The sequence below is a fragment of the Uloborus diversus genome, unplaced genomic scaffold, assembly GCF_026930045.1.
Source record: "Uloborus diversus isolate 005 unplaced genomic scaffold, Udiv.v.3.1 scaffold_75, whole genome shotgun sequence".
Classification (NCBI taxonomy): domain Eukaryota; kingdom Metazoa; phylum Arthropoda; class Arachnida; order Araneae; family Uloboridae; genus Uloborus; species Uloborus diversus.
Genome location: NW_026558956.1, coordinates 249,609 through 268,682, shown reverse-complemented (window position 1 = coordinate 268,682; position 19,074 = coordinate 249,609). Strand labels below are relative to the sequence as shown.

The following is a 19,074-nucleotide window of genomic DNA, read 5'->3' as shown; positions in this document are numbered from 1 at the left end:
CATCTTTTTTTCATTCTAAATATTAAACTTGATGAAATATAATGGCACCTCAGTGTTTCATCTAAAGTTTGAAGACGGGAGGAAAAAGAAATTTTCTGACAAAAAAATAAAAAGGGTTAAGATTCTCAATGTGCTTGAACAACTACCAAATGTCAATGGTAGCACAACACAAATTATGAGTGAATCTACAGTGCATACAATTAAAAAGTCGCAACAAAAAGATTTCGAAACTTAGTTTCAATATTGAAGCTTGCAGAGTAATGTTTAAGCAAAGTAAATATTATGATAATGGGAGCTCCTCTTGTATTTTGAATTAAAGAGATTAGGAAGATGGGCTGTTGCCATAAATGGAAACATTTTAAAGAAAATGCGAAGCAACCGTATTTAAAAATGTATTAGATAACGATCTGATCATGGAGCTTAAAGCATCATCATCTTCATTTTTTGCTCAGAAATAATATTACTAATTCCCTGTACAGTACTCTCGTAGTGCAGCATTTTATAATTTCTACACACTGTGCGTACCCTGTTGTTTAATTTAAGTCTTTGATCATTCATTTTTTGCATCTTGAACTATTTCGTGTCATATAAAACAGCTTTTTTTTATTTTTCAAATGCAATAAAAGTTTAGTTCTTTAAGTGAGAAACTGTAATGTACAATTACTTATAAAAGCACAGATCAAGTAAAGGTAAGGATTTGAGAATATTATAATACTTTAAATATTAATACTTTGCTTTATAATGGTCAAAAAAGCGTAAAAATATAACCAAGTGTACACTGTAAGATTTTTAAAGTTGGCATGTTGACAGCTATGCGTTTGTTTCATAATTTATCGAGATTTGTGTTTGTAAAAGGGAGTTATTTTTTCTGAGCCTCAATAGATGGGGCTTGCATAGCATGTCGACCCTTTCAAAACCCAACGACACCACTGATCTACTGTATGTACGTGGAAAATAGACTAATGCAATTTTAGCATATTTCAACTAATTGTGCAGTCTTCGACAAAGAAACATTAAAACAATTGTAAGTACTTTAATTTCAACAAGTAATTAACGAATGTTAACAATTTTGAGAGAGGAAAAAAAATCAAAGATTTTTTTTTTTTTTTTTTTTAATTTAAGAGGAAAAGTATTGCGTCTTCCCCATTATTGCTTCTAACAATTTTTATTACATTTTAAAAATAATTTTATTAGCACTTAATTTTGAATAAAGCATGTAACCTGGAATTCTCTTAAAAAAAACCTGGGAAAGTCTCGGAATTTTTTTTAACCACAAGTGTATGAACCTTCTGTTGTTATTTTTATAAATTTTGTTCTTCTTTAATGTTGTTATCTTTTACATCTGTGTGAAAGTCTCAATTGTAAAATCTGGGAAAGTTTTGGTGCTCGATCGGGGTATTTCTATATTATCGGGGAACTTTTTTTCCCCGGCTTTTGTTACCACCATATTACATTTATTACTAAAAAAACTAATGTGTAATATTTTATTGAAAATAACATAAGATATGTAAAGAGAAGATAGTAATGTTCATAAAAGTGAAGTCAAAAGCAGCTTTGGGAAGTTACGAAGGCAATGGGCACAGTCCACCTTCCTTCAATTACACATTCCCGTTTACTTGGACTCATGTTGCACTTGTGGATAAAAGAGTTGCCAGGGTGAATTTTGGAGAAAGTTTTGATATTGTAAAAGCTCTTAATTTTTATGAAGATAATGATATCGGTGATTGTGGGAAGTTCATATAAACAGTAGCAAAAATTTAAAAATCTGAGGTGAAAGGATATTTAACGAGAACTTAATTTTTGCGATTACGAAAGTCTCTCAAAGATGAGTGCTTTTGAACCCCCTTGCTTTTTTTTTGCTGGGGAAGGGGGGTAGCTATGCAGGACTAAATTAAAATAACAGCTGTATTGTAAGTTGTGTAGAAAATTAAGCCCCCCCCCCCCCTGCAGTAAAAATGTTTCAAAAACACACTATTTCAGTGACCTTTTCTATATGAAGTTGAGAAGTGGTGTTTGTGAGATCAAATAAAGCACTTAGATTTTCCTTTAGCAAGTTGAAAGCTGTAAATTTCTTTCTGAGTATTGTGGACATAGTTTCTCATCCAGTGGCTGCTTGGAGAAGAATATTTCAAGAGATACAAGGCTTCTTGTGTTTTAATTTATTGGGGGTGTAAAAAGTAGTGACATTCCAGGCATACCTTTTTCAATTAGAATTGAGAGCAGATTTGTATCAATACCTGTGGCGAGACTATCAGTCATTTATATATATGCACCGATAACCAAGCAATATAGATGCAGGATTTGCATGATTTTTACCACCTGTGGTATTTATCAATTTTTACCACCCTCGGGAAAAACCTGTTTTCCCCATGGTTTTTACCTTCTTTTGGGGAAAAAATTATGCATGGTATATTTTATTGTTTCTGTCATCTGTGCACATGTTTTGGTTTTTTAAAGTAAATTATGGTTAAAATTGTTCACGTTTAAAGTTGTAAACATGCATAGTTCCCATTTTTTATTAAATTAAAATCGATTTTCAGTGAGTGATCATTTATTACAAGTTATTACTTACTTTTCAACAGCACTTACTCCCCCCTCCCCCGCTTTAAAATGAGTTTTGAACTCGGGATGGGGGGGGGGGAGTTATAAATAAAAAAGTCAGCAGCTTTTTACTTGGTGATGATGAAATGTAAATTTTAAATTGTTTTAGCAGGTTTCTGCATGCAAACGGTTTAATAATTTTAAGAAAAAAAAACTGATTCTAAAACAATTCAAATCAATATTTTTCAAAATAATATATAATGAAGAATAAATGAAGATGTTTGCCAACTTTTAGAAAAAAACAAAAAAAAAAGTCCTGATGACTTGATAATGTATATATTTTTTAATAAACATTATATTAATGCATAACAAATACGTTGTTGTAAAAATTTTCATGTTAAAAAGTACTAATTGTTTCTGCAATTTTAATCAGGTATTTAATTTTCAAAAATATAATCTTTAAGCTAATTCATGCATCAAAATGAATGAAATTATTTTTTTATTTCTAAGCTAAAATTTTAAACGAAAGGAAAAAAGTCATGGATTTACCAATCTTAAGTCTTTATGTCCTTTTAACAGTCGGTAACAAAATACGTTTTATGTGTACCTGTATAGTGAGTTACAATAAGATTGTCATCTACATTGATATAATGCACATGTAGCACAAATTATTTTTTTAAAATTAATATATACTTACTGACAAAGTTTGAAACTTTTATGGAACTATGAATTTAAGTTTTTAATAGCAGAAAAAATGGCCCATGCTCTTCCCAAATAATTTTTGAAAAGGAAAAAAATCTACATCTGAAATTCACACACACATGAGATAGCCCTCATCTTATAGCTTGCCCAATGGCCTAATGGTTATTTTCTAGTATGCAATAAATATATTTGTACAAACTAATAGATGACTATAAACTATAATATATGTAGAAGCTTATTGGTGAACATAATAAAACATTGCCTGCCAGCAAATGAACAAGGGTAAATAGAATTTCCTAGGTTTTTACCGGTAAAAACCTAGTTTTTCCCATGTTCTGGTAAAAACCCAACCCTGTATTAATGGCTGTCATTTTAATTATTTCCTACTTCCAAAAATAACCTTTGAATAATTACTTTGATTCTTGTGCCCCCATGGTTTGAGTAAAAAATGAGGCATGGTAAAGATGCTGTAAAATTGGTGAATCCATGAATTCTGAGTGTGCACATGCAAGTTCTCAGTGGTTTCGGCTAATCAGATTACTTAATTGCTGCAGTATTGAGCAGTTCTACTCATTGGTCAAAAAACCAATTTCTTTGTTCTTTTCAAATATTGCCTGAATTTTTTCTGGAGGATCTATTTACAACATTTTGTTCTTACTCGACATTGTATCCTTTCTAATCGTGCAACTAAGCTGTAACGCTTGTATTATTACTAAGTCACATAATTTGAAAATAAAAAGATTAAAACTTTGATTTTATTTAATCTTTTTCAGGGGTCGAAGTAGTCCTATAGATCCTATATTTCCTATATTTTCAAAAAAAAAGCATCAAAACCGTCCTATATTTCCTATATTTTTCGAAAATGTCCTATATTTCCTATATTCCCATTTTTTACCCTGTATATCTTTTAAAAAGATCAGTAAATAAACTTTCTGACATCGGATTTTTCGCTGAAATATAGCTGAAAGTACGTCCCCAAACGAATTTCAAATTAAAAAACGAAACTGACTAAATGAAGCAACAGGCATCTTCGCTCATTGGCTACAGCAATGTGACGTCCCTATATTGGGTGGAGTTTCGAGAACTAAGTCTGAAGTTGGTTTTAGAATTTTGCTGTTTTGGGGGAGAGGGGGGGGGGCAACAGCCTTTTGTTTTGTTTTCCATCAAGTTCAAAAGGTTCTAAACTGAACCCTTTAGCACTATCAAAGAATAGTAGAATTAGTACTTGGGTCATGAGGGAGGAAGAAATAATAAAATTATCTTTGCTCAAATTTTGTTTAGTTATTTAGTCTATAAATTACACTTTGCTTTTTCAAAAATTATTCTTTCAACTACAGGAAAGTCATTTCAGATGTAAGTTATAATATTATTTGAGGTTTTTTTTTAAACAAAATCATTGATAAGAATAACTAAATAATATATGATATGTATTATTTATTTTTTCATAGCAAAATTATTCGTATAATGTGCCCTATATTTGTCCTATAATTCTTGTGGAAAATGTCCTATATGTGACAAGTCGATCACTTCTACCCCTGCTTTTTGTGTGGTCTAAAAAAAGAATTGATAGGTCTGTATCAGTATTGGTGTTTGTACGAGAGAGGTTTCTAATATGCCTTGCTGATGGGGGAATTAAAAATTCCAGATAATAGTGGTGTCCGTTCGGAATGGTTTTACTGTATATGCTTTATAACAGTGATAAGTAACCTGTGATTGCAATCAACTGGCTGATCTCAAACCTTTTTTCAGTCTGTTGCGACAGTATTCCGGACATGCTTTTTGTTAGAGAAGAAACCTTTTTTTTTTTTTTTCTAGAAAAGAAGTAAGCTCACCTTCATGATCAAAAGCTATGTGAATATTTTTCAAAATTTCTTATTGTAATTTGCTGGGAGTGCCACAATTTTTAATTCTCAAAAAAAAAAAAAAAAATGTTATTTGCTCCTGAAAAATGTTGAAGAGTTAATATGGATTAACAGATAAAACTTGGTACAAATTGCATATGGACTTTTTGTAGTAAGAGTACTGTTTTGAACAGGATTTTACCAAAGGCACACAAAACTTGATTATAAACACTCAACATCATAAATACTGTTAAAATATAAAAAGCAGCATCTAAACAACTTAAATTCATAAAATTATTTCTCCATTGCTTTGAAATTTAATGAATAAACCCTAAAACATCTGATCAAAATAAGGATCTTTCCTGAATGACCTGTCCTTAAAGTTTTAATTTGGATAAACGAAGTCTACATTTACTTAAGTAAAACTTGCACAGCTATTACAATAAAGCATGTTGAAAAAATCATTTATGCAAGTTAACTCTTGAATTTGTCAGTTAAAAACCATTAATCTTGTTCTAATTATGTAAGCTCTGAACAGATTCCAAATTCCCAAACTTATGCCAGATTATTTTAATGTTAAGTGGCTCCAGATTTTATGGCAGTTAATGATGAAACTTTAGTTAGGTCAACACTTTGAACTGCTCAGACAGGATGGATTTTTTGTTCGTAAATAAAATATTTTCAGTAAAATAATAAAAAACATCTGGATAAGTTTATTGTAGGAATTTCTGGACTTCTGTTATTATAGACCACGCATGCCACCCCAGGTATGGGGGGGGGGAGAGTCGATAAGTTCTGTAAGCTGCAGACATGATATATCCAAAAATGTGTTATGACCAAGGTTGTAAAAAAAAGATTATTTATTTCATGTCCAAATAAATGATTTGTGCGTATACAACAAATTCAGTTTATTGGAATTTTTTAGTAAAAACAAAAAAAAAATCATTTAGTTTATCAATTATTCTTTCAGATGAAAAAATATAATTTCAAATTTTTGATTTCTTTTCCTCGTGAAATAAAAATTAAAAGTTGCAACATAAATTGCAATAAGTTCTGATTAATGTACAACATACCAGTTTTGTTCAGCTCATAAAAAGAGCAGACTTTTCTTAAAAGGGTACATTTTTTCTTCCCAAAAGTGTTTTTTACTTAATTTTCAGAAGACAGTTGAAAACTGCGATATAATGAGGCTCAATGTAACAAGGGGTTGCGATCTGGACTTTTCAAGGAAAGCAGGCAAAGAGAAAGACCATAGCTACCTTAAACTGTAGGTGTTCCCTGCAAGCTTGTATCATGAGAGAAAAAGAGATCAGAGCCCCCTATTGGATTGAAAAGGGAACACACAACTTTAAAGTGGAGTAAAGAATTAGGAGAGGTTTTTCCACTTCTGAAAGGTGGTGCTTAGCCCTCGAAATATAATCAAATTGTGGCCATAGTGAAGAATCCTTAATTACAGGGATCAAAGTCGTCCTATATTTCCTATAAATCCTATATTTTTCAAAAAAGGTCAAAACCATCCTATATTTCCTATGAATCCTATATTTTTGGTACCCCAGAAGAACTCTACACCTTATGCATAACAAGTTATGTGGCATTTCATTGAAAGTTATGCCATGCTTCATGAAAAAACAAGCTCTTAAAGGGAAAACTAGTGAAAATTTACTAAAAGGAAAAATATAAGAGGGTGTGTAAGTTGAGAATTTTTTTTTTTTTTTTTTTTTTTTGTGGATACACCCTAATGTACATCAATGACGAAGATATTCGCAACTATAGGGGGCACTGTAGTCACTGTCTAATGGCGGACGAAAAAACTAAAACAAGCGCATGTGGTAACGAAAAAAATGCTAAAAGTGTTGTGATTTTTGTTCGTAATGTATGATTTTTCCGCTTTATTCTTTTTAAATTAATTTTCAAAGTCTTGTGGATATTCTGGCCCACGTAGAAAGAAATGAGAATTCAAGAAGCATTACTAAACGTCAAAGATTAATGCAAACTACGTAGTTCGTAGTTCTAAGCAGCTATTTCCACAATGTTGAATTCGATATTTAATCAATTCTTGAAAAAACTAAATAATAATTGTGGCCTGACAAGAATAACAATTAATGCTAGAAAATTCAATATGACATTACAAATTATTATCGAAAGAAGATGATACTTTTTTGCCTTGCTTGCGCTTGTTTTGCATTTGTAGCCGAGTTATTTCTCTCGAATTCCCAAATCGGTTAATTTAAAATTTTTCTGTTTCGATTTTTCTAATTTCTGAGTTAAGATTTAATTATGTCATGTTATGCAAATCATCAACAAAATTCTCACGAATATATGGTGGTAGTTTTCTTTTCAGTTGATTGACCATTATTTCTTTTTACTTATCGAATTCTGTAATCTTACTATCATTTTATTCCACTCATGAAAAAAATTAAAAATGGTTTAACTAAAAACGCGAAATCTCGCCAGGGCTACTTTGCTCGCATAATACTAAAACTATAACTTTAAACAAATTTGGCGAAACCTTTCAGCTGAGAATAAAAGGAATAAAGTAAATTCTTTCTCAGTTAAACATTTTTTATTTTGTTCTACGATAATATATTCAAGAAAATATTTTGCATACTGTCCTTTCCAACTAAATGCTGCTGTAAAATATGGTTAATTTAATTAATTTAAGATTTTAAAAAAAACAAATTCTTACAAATTCATCCAAAACAATAAAAATTTTTACCTTGTGTAACGTTATCCAAGTTTGTTAATCCAGAATTTTCGCTTTCACCATTTCTCAATCAACTCAAATTTTAGAAGGAAATAATGAAAACGAACATTATTTTGAGAAACTCGAGAATACTACTAAGGGATGAATTAATTTTTGTAGCTGAAAGCAAACTAAGACACATCGATTGCATTAATAAATACTCAGAACAAACTGCCTGTGTTTACGTCAGCAGACATACGTGGAACGCAACGTGGCAATGTTTTAGTTTTCCTGGCAGTTTTATAAATCACCGCAAAGTGGCGTATTCGAGCGTGGAGTTTGCGAATTCCTAAGAATGTAGCAGATAACCCCGTCAATAAGTATTGGAATTTTATCTTTAACCTGAAGGATGAAAAGCTGCACTAACCAAATTTGACGAAACTTGTTAAAGCTGTCCTGAATTTCTCTTATGGCCAAAAGGAGAGAGGCTTAATAAAAGAATTGTGTCTAGTGACAAACCAAACATGAGTTAAGGCACAATTGTTGCTCTCATAGTGATAAGACTTGGTATAATACTGGAAAATGTTGATGTAAATTTTAAAAAATTACACAGTTGTGCAAAGCAGCACACTTGAAATATAAGAAACAGAAAGAAAAAAAACTCTGGAAGAAATAAGAAGGAAAAAATTAATTTGAATTTTGAAATTTTGAATTCAAATTATGTTTTTCGCAATCACGAGTTGCGACAGGGCCCTACTCATTGGGGCTATTGTTTCTAGAAACAGCTCCTGTCGCCCCAAGCCTACCCCTCCTCCTGGACGGTTACGTGTGTATAGTTGTGTGTGTATGTGTAGGACCGCATGCTTGCATGTGTAAGCTTGTGTGTGTGCGTAGACCTGTGTGTATACATGTAGGCATGTGTGTAAAGGCTTGTGTGTATGAGCATGTCTGTGTATGTATGGACTCAAATGTAAATGCATGATTGACATTGAGGCTGGGCATGCCGTAATAGACGCTGTTAATAAAAAATTTAAAAGCTGCTTTAAAAAAGTCACTCAGTTCTATGTAATTTCTCGCTAAACCATTTTGATTTTTTCAAGGTTTAAGCTGAGTTCAAAAGTTCCTTAGCAAAAAAGCTAAAATAGGGAAAAAAGCTTTAGCAAAATGCTAAAATCTTTTGGGGAATGAATATGTTTGCATTTCTTCTTAGATGCCTGAAGTGTTTCATTTGCAGTTGATAATTGAGTTTCAAATTTAACCTAACGTTTTTCAACAAATGTAGCACTTACTATAAATTTTTAAAGTTTGAAATAATAATAGTAAAGAATGATACTTACCATCGAAGGAACACAATGTTGATTCTTAAAATGGCCCAAGTCCTCTTCCCACAATAAAACATTTATCGGTGGGACATAATCCCCATTAAGACTAAGTATTGTTAAACTTCATAAAAATTGAAAAATCTTAGCTCCCTTTCTTTCCACCTCTTTCTTTTGTGTGTGTGTCTGACACTCAGCAAAATGTTTGAGCAGAAAAGCGGAAATGCCTTGCTTCATTTTCGCAATTGGGAAAGTCTTTTTGCATTTTGCGAAAAATGCGACCATGGCGGAAACCCTGGATTTTTTATTGAAATAAATTATTTCCCATAATATTATCATTGTTTTTATTTTTTATGTGTGAGAAATTTAAATTTTCATATTCGGACAGTAAAGAATCAATATGGTGTATCAACAATTTTTGTATACATACTTTTTTATCAGTGGCACTAAAAAGTAACTGTTTTATGAAGTGTATGCAAAATTTAATCATTTTTTTTAGCGTCCTATAAATCCTATATTTTTTCAAAATGTCTTTTTTTTTTTTTTTTTCAAAAAATGTCCTATATTTTGTCAGTTGGTCACTTTGATCCCTGTAATTAGTTTCTTGTTGATAATTACAGGAAACCAATTTTTGTATTCCTTTATAATCAACTTTGTGGAAAGTAGGAGTGCTAAAATCATTCAAAAATTAAGCAAACCCTCATTGGAATGGAAAGTATTTTAGAAGGGGGGGGGAGTGAATTTTTTTTTTTTAATCTTATAATTTTAGCTTTGCTCACCAATCATTCAATGTACAGTAGTTGAATCGAATTTAAAAAAAAAAAAAACTCTATCAATTTATTTATTCAATCTGTAATTTTATTACAAACTGATGTTTAACTAGTATGTTGTGGCCATCACGAAACTTTCTTCTATATTTTTCCTTTTTTCTGATCCCTCCCCATGCTTGACGAGGAAGCAATATTCCTAACAAAAACAAAATTACACATGCAAAAACTTGACGACCATCCCAATGTCTGAATTATTGTAAAAACAAAACAAAGAGCGAAAATTGAAAGTTACTTTAAAAGCCTTACTTGAATTAATTTACAAATATTTTATTTATTAACAAACATAAGATGGCAACAGTTAAAAATTTTAAATCATTGAGATAATATTTCCGATCATTTCCATACAATTAAAATCACGAGAAATATGCAGACGACAATCTACAATCTATTACGATTTATCTTTCTTATTGTTGCATTAATTAAACTATTTTTATTCGCAAAAAAAAAAAAAAAAAATCAACACCTCTTGGAGCGATTGGAGTCAAAATTGAACCAAAGCCTGTTTACGTAGGGATTCACATATATTCCAAATTTCAACCAGAACGTAGCATTACTTCTTGAGATAGGGCACTCACAATGGAAAAAAAGAACGAGCGATTGCGCTACCCCCTTTTTAGCTGTTGACACCAAAATAAAATCAGCTCTTATACCCACTAAGGGCTACTTGTCAAAACATTTTTGTTTGATTCCGTTCATTATTTCTTGAGATACATCAATTACAATTGACGACAAAAACGTTCTATAGTTCAACCCCCGTTTGAGCTATTGACACCAAAATTGAACCAGCACCTGTACCTGTTAGGGGCAACATATGGAAAAAGTTTTCTTTGGTTCCGCCAGTTACTTCTCGGGGAATAGCAGGCTCATGTAACTCAAGAAACGACCCATTGCTTCCCCTCCCCCACCTTTCAGGAATTCGCGCCAAAAGTCAATGGGCACAAGTTCACATAGGGGCACATATGTGTACCAAATTTTGTTCAATTTCATGCGGTAGTTTTTGCTGTAGAGCGGCCACAAAAAACTGGTCACACACATACACACACACAGACAGACAGACATTTTCCAAAAATAGTCGAAATAGGCTCAGCACACCTTAAAACGTTCGAATCTGTCAAAATTCGAAAATTTGCACGAATCCAATACTTTCTTCTATATATTAGATATAGAAGAAAGTAAAAATGGATTTTTTAACTATTTCGGTTATGACAACACTTAGTTGACAGTCCCTAAGTGACGACTGTATTGTAATACAGGGGCTTTGTTCAAAGTTATTTTTCATGTGAGATTTGAGCCTCTGGAAAAAAGAAAAAGGCATTATCTCCCCCCTCTGCCATGTCGTGTCCTCAAGTGACTAATCTGAACGATCAATTTCGAACGGGGAAAAAAAGTTGTTCGCTGAGGAGAGGCTTTCTACATGCTCCTCCACTCATCTTGTCCCTTTTTAGAACAAAATGGTTGTACATCCGTGACCTGTTTGTCGCAATAACTTCGCAGAATTAACTGGGCTTTAGACGCGTCTAACAACTCGTAGCAGAAATCGTTGAAAATGCCTACTAACCGACCTTGCCGAAGGAAACTGTGGGAAAAACGGCCACGTGCTCGTCACGTTTTGACGCATGCGCCAAAGCAGGATTGAAGAAACTATTTTGCCTACCTGTGGGTGTGCGATTCTTTCCCCGTAGTGTCGAGAAACCAAATTATTTTCTAACAAAAGCAAAATATAATTGCGAGGGGGGAAAGTTGAGAAGCAGCTTCAACCTGCAATTGTATCGATTTATTCCATTCGGAAATGCATTATGGATGGTATAAATTATTTACATCGGAAGTTCCCATACCGGTGTTGGGGGGAGGGGGAGGGGCGAGAGGTATGAGGGCTCACGTTGTGAAAAAATAACACCATGTTAAAATTTTAGCCGGGGGGGGGGGGGCACGGAGGTCTGTGTACGCTACTGTCCAGTTGCAAATGATTCAATATTAAGCGGCCCATTTCCCCCTTGGCATAAGAAACTGTTTTACAAAACTGGTTAGGGTTATCATTTTCGCTATTTTGATTTATGTAGTTATTTCAAACTCCCAAAACTAATGCTGCTTTGAAAGTTGACATTCTTTTGACTATTTTCAGCTAAATTTTAAAACAAACCTGTCAAAGCATCTATTTAAATTTTCAAAATTATTTCCTGATCGTTTCTTTCTGGTCAATATATGATTATTTTTATTTATTTATTATTATTTTTTTTACAAAATAAAACCCCCAGCACAAGGTAATAATTTAGGCGCTTCCATGAATCAATCAACAAAATTTTAAAAATTTCTCTCTCACCCGCGGGGGGAGGGGGGCAGCAATGAGCACATGAATATAATCTCGCACCTTTGGATGTTCTCATTTTCGGTGTAATAGTATAGAATCATGATATTTTCCACAGTTCACTATTTGACACCCGCCCCGAAAAAAGGGGGAAATTTAAATTTGTTTGATATCGACTAAAACTTCCTCTGTTATGCAATCACCGGAAAAAAATATTAATATATTGAAGTGGTCGCATAATACGCTCGTTTAGATTTAAATAAAAAATCCCTTTAAAGTTACCGTTTTTTGCAGTAATGAAGGGGGAAGATAGCGGCTAATCATGGCTTCTTCTCAGTTGAAGCCAGACGGGCCGTTCGGGTTTTTTCCCTTTACGGAGGATGGCATTTAATCCGCGGCGCATGCGCAGTATTTCTCGGTCGCTGAGGCAGGCTGGCGAAAAACTTTGGACCTATGGGAGCGAGAGTGTTTCCCGGACCGTGTGGCGGCACGTGGCTCCGCTCCTTTTCCGAAGGACTAAATTTATTCGTACCCACACCGCCATGATGGCTGGGGTCCGGCCTCTTTAATACTCCCAAGAAACTTCCATGTTGGACTTAAAAACTTGCCGGACTTTCTAGATCGCGCCCAATGCCTGGCTGTAGGAATGCGTCGAATGGCGAAGTCTGGAACAGGGGTAAGTCATATGAACCACATTCCGATTGTGTTACGCAACACCTTATGCTTCTGAAGATTGGTGTCTGTCTATACTCGCAAGCTTTTTCACTGTATTTTCCGCACATAATACTTTTTTTTCGGCTCTTTCCATTCTAATCAACAACCATCCCGATCCAATGAAAAATGAAAACAGATCTCGTATTGTTTCATAACCATATGCGGGCATTTAAGCACGAATGAGCCCAATAGATGTCTCAGCGGTCACAGTGATCGCGTTACTCCGCGTGGTGAACTGTTACTAAACTTTGTTTACAGTAAATTTGTATCCTCTTTTGTCTTACGTTAGGGTGATAATAATGCTCTATATTTCGAATATCTGGCGTAAATGGGGGGACAAACAACCCTGCTAATAGTTAATATGCTGCCCTTAGCAATGTCATGTTTTATTTGAAATTTAAAGCTTTCCTGGTTGAGGTTTTACACGACTTTTATTTCTGGAAGCCATTTAATTGTATTTTTTATAAGTCTGGCATGTGTTAGCGCTGCAAACATAGAAGAATTTTGACACTAGTAAATAATATGTGTGTTGGGAATCATTGAATAAAAAAAACTGCTTCCTGATTAAAGAGCACTTCAATTCATAGAGGCACTTTTTTAAAAGGATTTTTTGTAGTAACATAATGTTTTTTTTTTTAAATTATTATTAAGTTTTAAAAACCATTCCATCAGTTAAAAAAAGTATGATAAATTACGTACTTAAATTCAATAATAATTTTATTGATGTGTTTGTCCAAAAGAAGTAAATTTTATAAAACAATATTAAAGCAGCATTGTGTCTGCATATTTAATTTTTTAAATTTTTTTTGTGAACTGCAATTTAAATGACTAATGAGCTGGCACTACGAGTAGACTTCTTATATCGTCTATAATTTTTCGGGGGGCACTTATCTGATAGGAAGTTAGCCAATAACCAGAATATTTTGTTGAATTAGTGATGAAGACACTGAAACATGGAGGTCATCACTGGAAATTTTTTAAAATGGCAGGCATGCAAATATGTGGCTCTACGCATTATTTTAATATTAAAAATGAGAAAAAAAAGCTTTGATTCTTTTGACTTGAAGTCTTATAGAAAATGAGTGTAAATGGAAAATTTTTAATAAAACCAGCTTCATGTAGCAAAAGCAAGTATCATGAAGTTTAGGATGATCTTGGGGTTGGGTTTAGCCCTCAAAGTGATTTTTGACACGTCTGATTTGTCTTTCAAAACACCTTACAGTAATCGAAATCTGCTGGAAAATGAGGGCCTTGTTGAAGAACTACTTGTTAACTATAAGCTAGCAAGCAATAGTTTAATACATTATGATGGAATTTTATAAAATATTTTTGACAAAAAGAATAAGGGGACTGGACAAACTCCCTTGAATTGAGGTGTTCCTTTTTCAGAGGTAGATGAATTGATACATGTTGTGTGTACTTAACTCAGTATTATTCATAATAAATGTAAAATTAATAATATTTAAGATGAAGCATTGAAAATGTTTCGTATCTATTAAATAAAATTCAGAATTATTCAAACTAGAAAATCGATTAATATTTTCAGGCATTTTTCTTTCATTACATTCTGTAGTATCAGCTTTGTAACCGATCTTGTATAAATTAAAATTTTAGAATTAATGTGTTACATGGATTTTTTTTGGTGTCACGTAGTTTCCAATGCAAAACACAGTGTGACTACATTGAAATTTCTCTGTACAAAGTTTGTCATGGATGGCACAATATCTGACTGGCCCATAGAAATTTAATGATGGGGAAAAAACATAAACGTAGGTCTCAGCACAAAATTTTAGAATTTTTTTTCTTTATTTTCATGTCAATGTTAAGACAAACTTTTACAAATTAATTTTTGATTATAAAAAGAACCTTGAATTTTAATAAAGTCAATATTTTTAATGCACTAAAACAAAAAATTTTTTTGTAATTTTTCTTTGTGGCTATCTTTTAAATACAGAGTTCGTACGCTCCTTCAAAACTCTTCCAATACTCCTTCATTTATAAAAAAATTTTTGAAGGGCCCCTTCAAACTCCTTCATTTTGGTTTAACTCCTTCAAAACTTCTTTTTTAGTTCAAGACTACATGATCTTCCTTCGATAAATACTTCGATTGACAACTAACTTCGTCACTAAGGCGATTTTTATGTAGTAATTTTGTGCATGCTTAAATGGTGCTTGGCTATTTTTTCAAGTTTTATGATTATTGTTTTTTCCTTTACCACACTCTCAGCGGCAAAAGTCAAGTTGTCTAATTATTATTTAAATATTTAAAACTACATAAGTAAATGTACTTAAGTGATTGCGTTAAAAAGAACAATTGTTTAGTTAATTGCAGTTATGATATTGTAAAAAGGGTCATCCACAAGTGATGTCATGCTTTGAGGAGGAGACGGACTCATGAAATTGTGACAAGGGGAAGAGAGGGTGACAAAAAAAGTGACATCACACAGTTATTGTAAGAAATATGACATGACAAGAGAAGTTTGGGGTGAAGTGTGACACTTTGTGATAAATGCTGCTGATGGTCAGATATATTGAAAAAAAGTGACATTTAATGACACTCCATTAGTAATTCCTTCAAAATCTCATTTTACTCTTTCAAAACTCCTCCAAAACTCCTTCATTTTATTTTTGAAACTGAGTACAAACTCTAAATAGTGTCCCTTAAAGGAGATACTACTGTATGTTCATGAGAATTTTGATTGATTTCTATTTTATTGCTTGTTTTTAGTTTACAGCTTGTGACTATACTTGGTATGAGGGAGAAACTTTAAAAAGCATAATGTTGTCTTTGTTATTTTCCCTTGCAACTATTTGTTAGTGCAAATTTTATTTTTATGGATTCTTTACATAATTTATTTATTCTTCAAAATTCTTGTGGTCAATGAAACAATTGTGCACAAAAAAATTATTTATATATATTTTCGTAGGCAAAAAGAACAAGACTCGGAAAAAGAAAGATCTAAACAAAAAAGGAGAGAGCAAAGAAGGCGGGGAGATGGACGCTTTCCTTGACAAGGGACCTGAGGTAAGTGAATTATGCTTGAGGACCTACTTAATCTCAACTTATGATCCTTTAAAAAATGTGATATGTAATTTTTCATAGTGTGGTAATTTGTTTGCTTTTTACTTTTTTCTATATTTATATATGAGTCATTCTACGTCAACTGACCTGATTTTTCAAAACGTCTCCTCTCGACCGTCTTCAAATTGAATATTTTATTAAAGTGAAGATACCTTTAAACTAACCTGTGTAAATTTTTAGCTTCTAAGATCTAATTCCTCTCCTAAAAATAATGATTAAAAATAGCAGATTTTTTAGAAGTATTACCATGTTTAGATTAGGGTTGCAAATAATTAATAGTAATCAAAATAAAAATTTTGAATAAAGGTTTCTCAGGAGCTAACAGGACATTATTGTTCTAGTAGTAAATTTATCTTCATCAAGAAGTCTGCCAAGTAAAGAGACATGCAACTTTTATCTTGAGTTACTTGACACATATCATTGTGAAATATTTAAATTAGTTTGGGAAACCATTATCATTTAAATGGTTATAATTTAATTAGCATACGAATAAAACCGAGATCATAGATCATGTAGCCCAAAATCAGATTTTGCGGGGCGGAAGAAAATTTGAAGTTACGCTACTGAGATCAAATGATGGGATCCTGTAGAAATTGATGACACTCATCAACTTTTATAGGAACTCTTAAAAACAATTTTGGTTGGGTTCCCCCCCCCCCCCCCCCCCCCCCACGACTCTTAAATTTGCTTTTGGAAAGCATAATTTGATTAAGTTGAACTAATGATGAAAATAGTATATATATTTTTTTTCTATAAAGTTATACATTTTAGAAAAGCCTTTCTTTGCAGTAAAATGAGAAATAACGTCAAATAAAAAAAAATGGGCTTATGGTTGAAAAGATGAGCTCATATCTTTTGCATTGGAAAAGACGTACCTTGTAACGTCAAAACACGTGTCTGAAGCAATTTGTTCTATTTGACTTGGTTATTTCTTATTTTACTTTTTCTGCCAAAGGTACTTGTTTTTCTTTACAGTCTTTGGAAGGCTTAGAGACTGATCTTGTCATTTTTTCTTTGTTTTTTGCCATAAGCAAAAATCTTTACTTATCATCCCCTCAAAGCAACAAACAGTAAGACATCAAATCCCAGGAGTAACAGTAAGTTATCCTACTGTTCCTTTACTCTGAGAAATAATATATGTATATATATATATATATATATATGTATATATATATATAATTATTAGTACAACACTTAATTTTCTTGTGTATATTTTCTAATTAAATCATTGTTTAATTATTTTTGATAGTCTCCCATTATATTAAAACTTTATTTTTGTGTACTTGGATGCAGTATCACTAGCTCTATTATTTTACTTTTCTGGTTGGAAAATTTATACTTTTAGTAAAAGAAATGAATTAAATTACTTGGACTACATCATTTGTTTCTTGGATAAAAATTTTTCCAGCTTAGCAGAACGCCAATGTATGCAAATTAATAATGATCTGCCATTGACTATTTAGAAATTCATTGCTTTAATTCCAGTAGTTTGGTGCTTTTAAAACTTACAATGTTCTTGCTTTCACACAAATATTGAAAACTTACTTTTGGTCACAAACAAAAGTGTTTATATCTTGAAATTCACCGAAGTTTCATTGTTGACCTAAACTTTTTTTTTCTCTCTTTTAATGTGCTGAAAATCATTTCCCTCTCAGCAAATATTTTCAGTTATTAAATGTTATTTAAATGGTTTGTAAAAATATTGTAAAATGTACATATTTCCCTGAAGCTTTGTTCTTAATACATTTCATAAATGGGGGAAAAATATATTCAACAGTTATGATTTTTCTTTAAGTAAGCTTTATTTAATTTATCAGTTTGGTCTGGCAAATAATTTTAATTATGAGTAACAATTAAAATCTTGACATTGCAGGAGGAACGTGTCCCTCCTATGGTTGAGGAGCAGCGACCACTCTCCCCCTGTCCCAGTGGTGGATTCTGACATCCTAGATTCCATCCCTCTCCCTCCAGAACCAGCACCATCTCCTCCAAATGGTGAAAAGGCTTCAGAAGATAAAGAAAATTCTCCTGCAGAGGATGCAGCATCCAAACTTATTTTAAAATATGAATACAAAGAAGGTATGTAAGGCCACTTGAAAGTGGCATTTGTAGTTGTGATAGATCCAATAGTTCTATAAGAGGGAGACATGTTTTGATTACTACATACTAAATTTTCAGAAAGAAATATCTAGTACTTTGTGGGGGATGAGTTTAGAAAAAAAGTTAAACCTGTAGAAGAACGCAAAATAAAGGTTTTTTTCATAAATTCAAAAATCTGTAAATTTTCATTTTTTTGTCATATTTAAAATTAAATTTCCTACCCAATGGTACAAAAAATATTTTTCTGTCGCGATTGGTTGGGGATCTGCAACGAGTTGAACACAAAAAAAGGGCTAAAAATCAAACATTTAATTAAGAAAAAACTAATTAGAAATTAAGAATTTCGGGTTTGAGGTGCACAGGCCGGGGGTATGTTTGATTTTTGAAAGAAACACTCTCTTATATATATAGATCTACATTCTGTAAAATTCAACATATAGGGAGTTATAAATGTCGATTGAGTTTTATATTTCGGCTTCATCGTAATGTTCTTACCTGCTGTTGCATTGATTGAATTTTGTAATGTACTTATTCGCATAGTACATCTGACTTTTTAAATTTTCTCTTCTAGATCAGTGGAGTCCACTGAACCCAGAAGGCAAAAAGCAGTATGATCGGGACTTTCTGCTTCAACTACAGGGTGAACCTATGTCTCTGTGTAAACCTAGTAATTTGCCAAATCTTGATGTGATAAAAGACAAGGTTTGTTTTTGCCTTTAATTGACCACCGATACTAATTTACTAAGTAGTGTTGAAGATATTTTCTTGGGAACACCTATAACACTTTCATTGGAATGAGCAAAATTCTTTTTACGAGTTACTTTTCTGGGTGTTAATGATAACTAGTTTTCCATACTCGAATTTATTCTCTGATCATTTATTCATCAACATTTGAAACATAGAACATTTTTACAAGATGTGACAAAAACCTGCTCTTTCCAAAGTCAGTTTAAAGAG

General features: G+C 32.4%; 1 protein-coding gene across 1 annotated transcript in view; it reads left to right on the top strand.

Annotated features, from left to right (window-relative positions):
• LOC129233810 (eukaryotic translation initiation factor 4 gamma 3-like) overlaps positions 1-19,074 on the top strand; it is a 126,481-nt gene that overhangs the window by 43,445 nt on the left and 63,962 nt on the right. The window contains 4 exon segments of the mRNA XM_054867785.1: positions 15,863-15,960; positions 16,993-17,087; positions 17,891-18,096; positions 18,689-18,819. Of these exon segments, the coding sequence (XP_054723760.1) occupies positions 15,863-15,960; positions 16,993-17,087; positions 17,891-18,096; positions 18,689-18,819 (530 nt within the window).